Genomic DNA, 12,057 nt, shown 5'->3' on the forward strand with positions numbered 1-12,057 from the left:
TATTATGTCTTTTACTGAGTTTATATTACGTGTCTATCTTAGCCATATCTTAGCCTACACTATAAAGTCAACAATGAAATCCAGTTAAAAACTATCAAATATATGAAACAAGAATTAATATGTATATTTAGTAATTAAAGTATTTGACCCTATGATCAGAATAGCATGTACATAATTCCCTGTTAAAGTTTTCTAACACTTTGAAAAATACAAGTATAAATCAGGAATACATCATTATCATACTACAATTTTGCTCATTATCCCAAATTCTTCTTCTTCTTCTCAGCATATTTGCGTCCACTGCTGAACAGATTATTATGCCTCTTTCATGGATTTCCTTGTTGTTCTGTATGCGGCGGTTCTATGTCAAGTCGGCCCTGCCGTCTTTCTAATGTAACTATCGTTTAACTATCCCAATAGTAATAATAATAATAAAAGATACTTCCCGAACACCGTGTAATCACTGTAAAGGAATCAGAATTAAGGTCTCATCTCAATACAATTTAACTGACAATTCCAATAGTCTCAACGCCCTTCGGGTAGAAGAAGTTGCTTTTCCTCATAGGGATGGAAGACAGCTGCTGGTCGACCGGCACGCGCGTGTCGTACAGGGACGGAGACTGGAAGATGATACCGAAGGTGCCCACAAAGCAGGCGATGGTGAACAGCCAGAGGAAGAAGCGATCAAGCACCATTGACATGAACTTCCAGTCTTCGATCACCTGGGGACAAAAGAGCTGATTAGTAAAAGTAAAACAAAACTTAATGATGATGCATTCCTGTTATCCCTCATTAGGGACATAGGGCTCGCAGAAGAAGCTCCGAGAGCTAGAAACAAAACTTAAGCTAATGGTTTAAATGACGTATTTCCTTGGGCAGAATGACAGGGAGTGTTGTGACAGTGTAGTAGACATAGTGAGTCCGTGCTGTTTTTCGCTACAAGTGTTGGGTGACCCAAGCCCATATAAGTATTATAACAAAGCGATAGATCCGGTTTAAATATGTTCTTGAACATATTATGGGTCAATTTTTGAAGAGGGTGTTTTTTCGACATTTGTATGGCAATTTTTTATTTTTGAATAATCTGATTTATAATCATCGTTTTAGGAAGGGTTCTTAACAACAAAAAATATACTGTAGGAGGCACCTCTGTACTTTTTATAGTTAGCTAGATATGGACGTTTAAAGATCGACATTTGTATGACACTATTTAGCCATTTGTAAGGCGCTTTTGACATTTATACGGCATTTTTTCTACATTATATGGCAGTATCAACATGTATATGCCACTATTTATTATTTTTGTTGCATTTATAAGACCCTGACGACATATGTAAGTATAACACCTTCTCGACATCTGTATGGCACTATGTCGACATTTGTATGCCACAATCGACATTTATACGGTCAAAATAGCCGTATAAATGTCGCCATACAAATGTCGCGACATGTCGCCAATAATATTTTTTAGCGATATTTCCTACACAATACAACAGATTCACTTATTTATTTTACTATATATTTTAACACTATATTTGCAACTATTATTATAAAAGAAACATTTTTATTCCAACTATGTACCAACGTATTCAGAGTCCATACAAATGTCGTTGTAGTCGTACCAAAATATATAGAAAGAGATTTTTATCTGTTTTTAAATAAATTAAACTGTTTCCGGATTTACATTTGATGTCAATCGATGCCCAACTAACCGCAATATTGCGTTGTAAATTTAATCTAACCGTTATTCAATAGACAAAGAAGATTAAAGGGGGTATATTTAAGTCATAACAAAACAGGTGCCGGGCGGGACAGCGATAAAAAGGCTTCCCTTGTTTTATTAAATAACGCATTAATTTATCAATATCATTAAATCAATTCTCTAGAAAATGCTCTTTATGGAAATACAAAGTTGTTTATAATACGTTGCCTACATCCAAAGTTATGATTTTTTTTATTGCGCGGTGCCGCCACTGGGACACGCGAAAAACGGCAAATTTCGCCATTTTTGGAACTTCAAATGCGATTTTGTCAGGACCAAATAATATTTTTGGTACAGTTGTGCATGATTTTTAAAGCTTATAATACACTGAATGAAAATATATACATACCCAGTCTTTTAGTCCTATGGACTTCGAGTTTTAGCCGTGGGACAGCAAAAAATGCCTATTTGAAAATTGACCCTTATGATGTTAAGTGGTTCTCTGAGACCAGATCTCTGTAAGAAAGTGAACTGAAATAACTGAACAGGCCAGGGTACAAACAGCAACACTCTAAACTGTACATCGGTGGACCTTATTATAAAAGGAATAAGGTCCACCGATATACAATTAACAGTGTGGGCGATGGTACTCATCTGTGACGCAAGCTAAATTGAAATTCGATATCCCGAGGCACCGGGCCGAAGATCTCATAACTGAAGCGATTTTGGTTAGCTTTTACAAGGTTCTTTGGTAAATGGGCTTTTTGATGTTCATAATACGGAATTACAAAAATCCTACCAAATACGTAATCCAAACCTATTTGAGTGAATGCATGTATTTTAATTTAACATCCAATTCGGAACATAATAGTACAATATTAACGTCGCCCTATATCCTTAATAAAGGCTTTGGCCTCGGCACACCAAGGCCCCGCCGTCTCGACGGCAACCGGGACAAAATCGTATGCTGTGCTTCAACCTAGCAGCAGTTTCAGCCGCTGCACCTGCCTTGTTCACCGTGGCCACCGTTCTGACAATGGTACAATAATACATTTGGTCTTATTGGCAGTAGTGTGACTCAGGACGTTTTAAATCTCGGACATATTGCCCCTAATATGTAGGTAAGTAACAAAATGGTGAAAAATTAAGTTCACCACTTCATATTTTAACCAGAAAGTCACTATTTTATTTTCTACGTCACCTTCTTTATTCAAACAATCTACAATGAGATGGGTCGCCGACCTGTGGCAGCGTGAAATGACTTAGCGTTCGACGCCGCAGTTAAGGATTATGTCCGGTGGCCAGGGCTTCCCAAACGGTAGCAGGCGTGTCTCACTCCGCGATTTCGTCGCTTTGCTAAAGGTAGCTAAAAGTTCTTTCGTTCGGCCCCAATTTTGGGGTTTGCCATAAGCCGCGCGTGGCGCTGTCGCCACCTAGCTGCCATATCTGTGCTGATCGTAACAGACGCGTTTTGTTAGAGAGTGAGTCTTCTGTACTTAGTACTATTATTTATTCTGTGACGGTAGACTGATTTTTGACTGAGTCCACGAATTCATTTGTTAACTAGATTTTTATAATGTTAACCAGTCCTATTTTATGATGGAAAACATTGAATTGTAACTGAACACTTGCATCTAAGCTTACAATAGCCAGAGTCCAGACTACCATTATTACAAGTATAGCGCGCTCAAAATGCCCCTCCTTAAATGGCTGTAATAGATGATATCACATGTTTTTAATTACACATTTGAATTAGTTACTGATTTATTTAATTATTAAGAAAACAAAGACTTGTTATGTAGTTTTCATACAAATTTTATTAATGGAAGAAATCGAATCGTATTTAAATAGGTACACCATAAGAAACAGATACTATACTAAAGCGACGGTGAGAATATTACTTAGAGTAAGATAATCAACGTCAATAAAGTTATTCCATACCATGTTAGTAAACTTATATCAAATCAACATCACATTTCGAAAATCTAACTACCATATCCGGACGGTTAAAACTGGAAGGATAATGAAATCTCACGAAAATTAATAACCCGAACTTGCTCTTAATAAGCTTAGTAATGGAAGTATACTCAAAATTACAAGAGTTAAATTAATCAACTAACAACATCAACTCAAATCATAAAGCAGTATTCCCTTGTTTATAAATAAGCCTTTGAGAGTTTCTAAGGAAAATATCCAATTATGCTAAGAAGGCAATCTTACGTTGTTTTCAAAGCTAGTTTAATTGAGCCTTTTCAAAGGCTATTTTTTTTAAAGGGTATTTTTTCATTATGTCCGGTTTACAAAGACCTCTATTTAATGGCGAGGGTAATTTCCGGGGGTAGGAAGGGGTTGTGATTGTCGCTTTGATCGTGCGTGCCGCCGTTGTAATCTGGGATGATAAGGCGTGTTTGCGCGGAATTGTTTCGACATGCTTGACGTTATATGTGTAATTTGTAGGTAGGGTGGGACGGAGGATTAAGAGAGGTATGCACTGTTAATGTCAAAAAATTTACTGGCATATGAACTAGTAGGTTTATACAATGTAAATGGTAGGAAACTAGACCGATGGCGCATTCTCGGCTCCGTTCGACTCAGCATTGCTCCGAGCAATTATTAAGGTTGGCACAACTTGACGTCCCTTTGCGTGCACAACCACAAATAAGATAATTACCTACTTGAATTTTGACAACCCTTCTTCTTCTTCTTCTTGACAACCCTATTTAGCCGAAAGAGATAATGCTATACATTAGAAAGGCATCACATGATTCGTCCCTGAACCGCTTATTCTGTGATAATGTTTAAAATCCAATGTCAGAACTCTAGCCTGATACCTATTCCTAGCACCGCGCTGTGGTTAGTTACTTCCAAACGAACTTCGAATGTTCCATTCCCCTAAGGGATACTTCAAATGTCGGAGGTAAATGAAGCCAATTCCATTCGACGATGGAAATGATTTCAAGAAAAACGTATAGGTATGTTATGTTATTCAAGACATTAATATCATATATTTACTAGTTAGTAATTTTTTTTCACGACAGGTTGTCAAAGTCGAAATTGATGTTTCGCTGTGAGTTTAATTCAAGATTAAACCAGTACTTTTTTCTATTTTACATTGTTTGTCGATAAAATACCTATTCTGTTATCTTAATCAACTATTCATAATGCCGTACAAGTAAAAAAAACTAACTTCGAGACCTTTTCGAGTGCACACTGGCACTAACAATGTTAAAAACGGTCAAAATTCATGAAAAACCTTAATTTGGCAATAACTCGAAAACCGTGCCACTTTTACTGGGGACATGTTAAGTTGGTTTGGGTCCTCTTGGCCTGGTCTACCTCCAGTGTCACTGTGACGTGTCACTTATGGCACACTCTGTATATAAAAGATGGCGACACTACAAGAAGCCAGCGTTAGCGTAAGTAATTATTGTAATTAACTGTCACAAAATTACTCATAAAATAGAATAACAAATTATATGAACAAGTGTTATTGTTCATATAATTTGTTATTCTATTTTATGAGTAATTTTATTGTATAATGACTAGAAGTAGATAAAGTACATAATGCAATGTCACAATTCAAACATAGGAGTATTCCTTATTCACCGCTGCGGTTAGTTACTTCCAAACGAACCTGGAGTGTTCCATTCCCCGCAGGGATGCTTCAAATGTCGGAGGTGAATGAAGCCAATTCTATTGAAATGATTTCAATTCAAGAATTTTAGGTATAGGTTACTCTAGACTTTGTTGAAATATACATTTACAAATGACGATTGTAGGTATAATTTAAGTTTCGACTATAGATGCAATGGGCCGTTTTAGGGTTCCATACCCAAGGGGTATAAACGGGACCCTATTACTAAGACTCCACTGTCCGTCTGTCTGTCTGTCTGTCACTCACCAGGCTGCATCTCATGAACCGTGACAGCTAAGGCAGAACCCGTATTGGGCGAGTCCGACTCGCACTTGTGTTTTCTTTATTTCGTATTTATTCCGCACAGAATGAGGAATTAAAAAGTTCCTCATTCCAGCCAAATTGTATCCACAAGATATATGGATACAATTTGGCTGAAAAAATAAAAGTCATCCCATATATTATGAACCACTTCATTCACTTTTTAACCAGTGTGTAACCGCCATATGATGAATAATTCACTGTAACAGATAGTTTATTTACCATGCTCATGTAAACTATCTTTCCTCACAAATTCTTCAACCCCTTGACAATGTAATACCACAGCCAAACTGCATCTTGCTAAGAATGCAGCAGCAGCATCCGCAGAGATAACCGGCCGCATGTTGTACATAACCCGCGGTGTCGACATTTCGCCTCGTGTGAAACAATATAAACCGGGAATTTACGTACAATGTCGGTATATTTACAACAGCTGAATTTCCATAGCAGCCGAGAACACATGCCTCGGGCATGAACATGTATAACCTAGCTTCTATAGCGCCATACTGACGCAAAACAAACTATAAATGTTACATTCCAATTACGACAGCATTGCAGCAGGGAATGTCGATTATCCAGGACTAAATGTAGCATAAAAAGTGTATACAAACGTAATAAGTAGGTATAATAGGCATAACTCATCATAGGTACCTATCTGGCAGCCTATTAGCAGATATTTATTAGTCGCTTTTCGGTAAAGAAAAACATCGTAAGGAAGCCGGACTAATCCCTACAAGGCCTAGTTTACCCTCTGGGTTGGAAGGTCAGATGGCAGTCGCTTTCAACGACAACAACACGAACACACACGTGCGTACGTCAATTCTTGGGATAAATGCCAAGCGGATCCCGTGCACCTATGAGCCGTGGCAAAATGCTGGGACAACGTGAAGAAGATGTTGATGATGTACTACAGGTATCACTCGCGTATAGACAGAACCTTTAAGCGCATGATCATTATTTGTTAGCTTTGTCTTAATAGGTAAAAAAACTTCTTTACAAAACTCGAGCCACTTCATCACGGAACCGAACAGCGTTAAATCCAACTCCTCATTCCGTGCTCGTCGCGATAGCGGCGCATCATTTATAACGAGCCAAACAAAAATGGATCATTTTTAAACTGTCGATGCGCTGTAATCTGTTCAGTATTGATAGTAGGCGATCTGGAGGCCTGTTTGAAATGTGAAAATCTTAACTTGATTCGTTATTGGTGTGATGCGATTATGATGACTCGCGGTGCATCTCACGCTCCGTGCATAAGGAGTGGAATTCTGATTATAAATAACTATCTAATATCTGTTTTGGTTTTGAATTTTGATGTTCTAGTGATCCGATGAATTGCACTTATCTGTGCGCGCAAAATTCACTGCGAGTTAGCGAATGCTCCCATAAATGACAAGAAGTTTAAAGAAAATCAACGCCCGTAGAAAACAAGATGAGGTTTTAAACTGAGTTATAATATAATTTTATTGGCCTCAGCTCTATGTAGTAACGAAATGCACTGCGAATCCAGACAGCACAAGTTAAATGAATTTTGCCCTTGAATTTTCAAATTGAATTTTAGTCTAATCAATAGCAAATCAAGTTGAGATCCTTAACTTTGAAAAGGCCTTTTGGGCTCCAAAAGCCGAGTTATTGCTGAAGAGATGGATCAAGATAAGACGGACAGACAGTCCAACAATTGTGCGTTGAAAGTGAGTTATATCTACGCTTTTTATAAAGGAAGTACGAAGTTCAAGCAAAATGCGATAGCTATGGAGATTCAGAGATATTGTAAGGATTTGGCTATTCCATTCTTATTTAAAAACTATGAGGCTTATAGATAAGACATTATAAATAAGAAATTTGATACTAAAGTACGTCATATGAAACAAATGGTTTTACTAAGTACATACTGATCCGTGTATTTACAAATTAAAAAATAAATGTTACAAAAGGTAAAGACTAACCCCCTTATTCATAAACGTTTACTAAAGTTGACAACCCGATAATAATCGTTTGTCCCTTTCCGACGTATTAGTACGACGGAAAGGGACAAACGATTATTATCGGCTTGTCAACTTTAGTAAACGTTTATGAATAAGGGGGTACATCCACAAGTTGACCATCAGGTCTTCGTAATGCCACAATGTATCGTGTTTTTTAGTTAAAAATAATGTGGTTACCTATTCCCTTGTCAAATGACCTACTTGTTACTAAGCACGAATTCAAACAAATGAACAAGATAACTCAGTCCATTCAAACACTCGGAGTCGAGTTCCCGAGCCATCAGCAGTCTTCGCACGTCCCTCCCGCAGATAACCGCACTTCATTTTTGGAACGGCGATAAATGGGCCCCGCGGGCCGAATAAATTTTAAACCAAGGATTAAACAACCAATCTATTTTGTGGGTTCGTTTTGGAGATTGATTCTGTATAGTTTGCGCTGTCATGGCGGATTACATGGACAGATGATAAAGGTCCGTTTTTAAAATCTGTGACCGCGTGGGATGCGGTCTGGGTTTTTATAAAATTATTTTCTGTCCTCGTGACTGCGTGGGATTTGATTCGGAATATTGTACCTTTAAAATGTTTCAATATAATAGTACATTATTGCAGAGGCCGGGAAAGGGCAATTCGTGGATGAGTTTCGATTTTGTCGGACGACGCGAAGCGGAGTCCGACAAAGAAGACGAATCCACGAATTGCTATTCCTGCCGAGGCATATATAATTATATAGTGCTTTTCTCCAAACGTGCGAGGAAATAAGCTAAAATAATTATTATTTAAGCATCAAGCATCACTCAAATCAAACCTTCACATCCAAAATGTCAAAAACAATTTCCCTCTTTAATTAATTTTTAAAAGTTAAAGGCACAAACTTATTCTGCCATTCAGTACCATTCAATATTCGTTCATTCAATATAATTGCGCAATATAGTTTGTCAAACCAACTTTTCAGTCAGTAAGAACCAGGAAAACTACACCCATCCTTTTCTTTTGGTTGCTAGTACTAGTGTAAGACAAAGATAGTATGATTCTCTTTGTCTATGTTTGAAATGAGAAAGTCCTTTGACAAACTATGTAAGCTTTATGAACACGGATGAGATTTAAAAAAAATATAAAAATAATCTTTGATTTTATTAAGCAGTATTCGCACGATCATACACGTGAAATGATAGCTGATCGGGTCGTGTAGAAGCGGCTCGCGGCAATAATAATTGGCTGTTTGCGTTTTTTATTATTAAAAAGTAAAAAACACTACAGTAATAAGTTATTACTGTAGTGTTTTTTTACTTCCCGTCCGCTAGAACAGGACAGCGATAGTTTGATGTTTTTTAGTTAGAGTTTGACATTAACGAAGAACTTCCCGTACTATTTTTGCTACAGTAAGGTGAACATTTCCGAGCATATTGGAGAAAAGTAATTTAATTTGCTCTTAGTGTATATTATTGTCATGACGTCGTGGCTGAGCCGTTATGGAGTTGGATATTTTTGCAAAGTCAATTAAATTTTGAATTTTGGAAAGCGCTTGCTTAGTGCATTCTTATTGTCGCCTAATCTTGACCTAGAATTTAAAATTAAATAACCAATCTTTACGATATTTTGCGGCTGGAAGTAGAAAAAAAAACTTTCAGTTCAGTGAACTTTCAATTTATAACCGGCTTGCAACACCCTAAAAAATAATAGTACATTACTACTACAGAGGCCGGGACGAAAGGGGTTGCCGGCCGAAGACATATAGACGGCCGAGCGAAGCGAGGCCGGATAGGTCTGAGCGCGGGCAACCCCATTTCCCGCCGAGGTATGTATAGTGCTTTTCTCAAACATGCAATGAAATAAATAAAATAAAAAATCCACGAAACCCAAGTTTTATTTATAGAAAAAACTAAAAGTAAACTACACCCAAAATATAATCAAGAGTCACATTATATCACGTGTATGTTTTACACGAATCGTGTATTTTTACTACCCGTATATTTTCATGTATCTTTGATTTTTTCGCCTTGTATCCGTCTGACTGTCGTTTTCGTCACATAAGTTTACATAGTCTTTCATGTTGATATCATGTTTCACATACATCGTTGCTTTATGCATGGAGTAAATAAGTATAATTTCCACAGTGTTGACGAATTTGTAGTTACATTCATTTAAAATATGCCACAAAACTGTTTCTAATAAACTGTAAGCCATTTTTCTTAGTCTCTCAAATAATAAAATTGCCATAAGCAACCATATACATACTTCGTCTTTGACTTGGCGGCAGAGGCAGCAAGTTATTTAAAATCAATTCTGCTTACGCTGCCAATTCCAACACCTACGATTACAATTAATATTAATTTCATTATTTCGTCGGAACTAATATTAAAGTCAAAAAATCAACAACGCACCATAAATCCAATAAAACAGAATGAATATTATTCAACTTTACCTCCATAACAATTTAAAAAATATAACTACGCGTGTTTGAGTAGACCTTTTTACCGCTAACGTTTAGATGAAATATTTTAAATGTTTTTATTTGTGTAGTTAAATTTATAATTTTAAATTATAGAATGTATTATTTATTAAGTTCATGTTGATTTTATACAAATAAAACTGCAAATTATAGCAAACATTGTTTTTTGTTTTTTTTTTTATAGGCGTAGTGGCAGAGTGTCATTACGAACCATAAAGGAAATACTGCCTCTAGTTTTTTTTAATGGATGAATGCCACGATGCTGTGTCACAAATATCTGTGAAATGAAAATTAAAAAAGAGGACTTTGCCGGCCTAGGCCTGCAAGATGTGTATGAAATTCCATTAACGACCTTTTGTCCTAGCCGCACCTGAAACGTCATACTTCGCAGCCTATTATAAGGAACATAACATCAATATTTCATTGCATGTTTGAGAAAAAGAATTTTCACAAATTTTCCATTTTAACTTCAAAATATACCTGTATTATATTATAATATATATACCTATCCCTTTTCGTTTAATCAGAAAAAAAGACCAACGAAACGACCTACAATCACGTGTAACTGTGTCAACATCTCGTAATGAACTCAATTCCTCACGCTTTCGACCCGCCTACATTCAGCTGAGCTAAAACGAGCTCCAAGATCCTCTGAGACTCCTTATTCCCATAGCACACTAAGCTCAGGCGAGCTACAGATGTAGTGCATAATTATTTTCCTTCGTATTTTCACGAAAACCATACGACGTGTCTTGCTATTTCAGTCAGTCACGGTACAAAAAGTACTGAGGATGATTGAAGTAGCATGACAAATACGAACGTTTCCGAGAAAATACGAAGGTAAACAAGGGAAGGTAAGGGAGCAAAATAATATATTTATGGAGAGGGCGTACATTGAATCCTGAACGAAGCGAAGGATTCCATAATTGAATCCGAGCTTAGCAAGGGAGTCTAAAATAGAATCCTGAGCGTAATGAGGTTTTCAAGTGTTAACGCCCAAGGTGGAAATAATTATGCTACCCTATAACACATCACCAGAAATTATTACCACATCTAAAATACTATTTAACCCAAAAAAATGCAATGAAGAAAAAAAATCATGACCTAGAACGGAAAAGTGTTACTTTGATCCCTCCTAGCAGGGAAGAAAAGTGCCACATTTATGTCTCATAGCGGGGAATATTAAAAAATTGAAGGAGGAGACAAGAGAGGGAGACGAAGGGAAAATTAATCGAAGCAACGCCGTAAATAGGCGTAGCTATAGTGATTTTTATAATAATTAATAGTTAATTTGGTACTTTGGCATTAAGTACCAAATTAACTATTAAAGTAAGGTTCGACCCGCCAGCTTGTGGTGGGAATCAATAATCTCTCATTCCTCCTGCGCTGCCAACTCTACTCTAGCAGTCGGAACAACACCTTAGATCCTCCGGGACCAGAACCGATGACTAGCAATTTAAATGTGCTGATTCCAAGCCCTAATGTAACGGGAGTAATTAGTTCGACGATGAAGTCGTACCACAGATCCTTTACTAGATAAAGCATTGAGGGTGACCCACGCTTGAACGGTCCGGGTCCAAGTCGAGGCGACCAACACTTCATTTTCTATAAATAGGACCGTTCATATTTCTTGTCGAAATTTCCAAAATTTGCTGGATTTTTTTCTAAACTTTCCGCAGCTACCCTGCCAGCTAGTTATCCTACCTATATGTTATACAAATAAATTTCTGATTTCTGCTTAGACACTTTTAGTGGCGTTCATTGGCTACCAAGTCTACCAACTGTACGCGCAGTAAGTTTTACTATAATAAAAATGTCGAAGTAAAAGTTTGTATGCTAGAATAGGTATGACGTCGGTACTTACACTAAACTTACTTACTTTTTTCTTGAATTCCACAAGATGAGAGGGGATGAATGGAATAGGGATATTAGAATAAACTTACCTACTTCTTTTGAATTCCATTTA

General features: G+C 37.0%; 1 protein-coding gene across 2 annotated transcripts in view; it reads right to left on the bottom strand.

Moving 5' to 3' along the window:
- Positions 1-274: 274 nt before the first annotated feature.
- LOC134669634 (acetylcholine receptor subunit beta-like 2) overlaps positions 275-12,057 on the bottom strand; it is a 52,877-nt gene continuing 41,094 nt past the window's right edge. For both annotated transcript variants that reach the window (XM_063527300.1, XM_063527299.1), the window contains one exon: positions 275-722. In XM_063527300.1, the coding sequence (XP_063383370.1) occupies positions 504-722 (219 nt within the window). In that variant the 3' untranslated portion in view covers positions 275-503. The remainder of the gene's footprint in view (positions 723-12,057) is intronic.

The sequence above is a fragment of the Cydia fagiglandana genome, chromosome 12 (genome assembly GCF_963556715.1).
Source record: "Cydia fagiglandana chromosome 12, ilCydFagi1.1, whole genome shotgun sequence".
Lineage (NCBI taxonomy): Eukaryota > Metazoa > Arthropoda > Insecta > Lepidoptera > Tortricidae > Cydia > Cydia fagiglandana.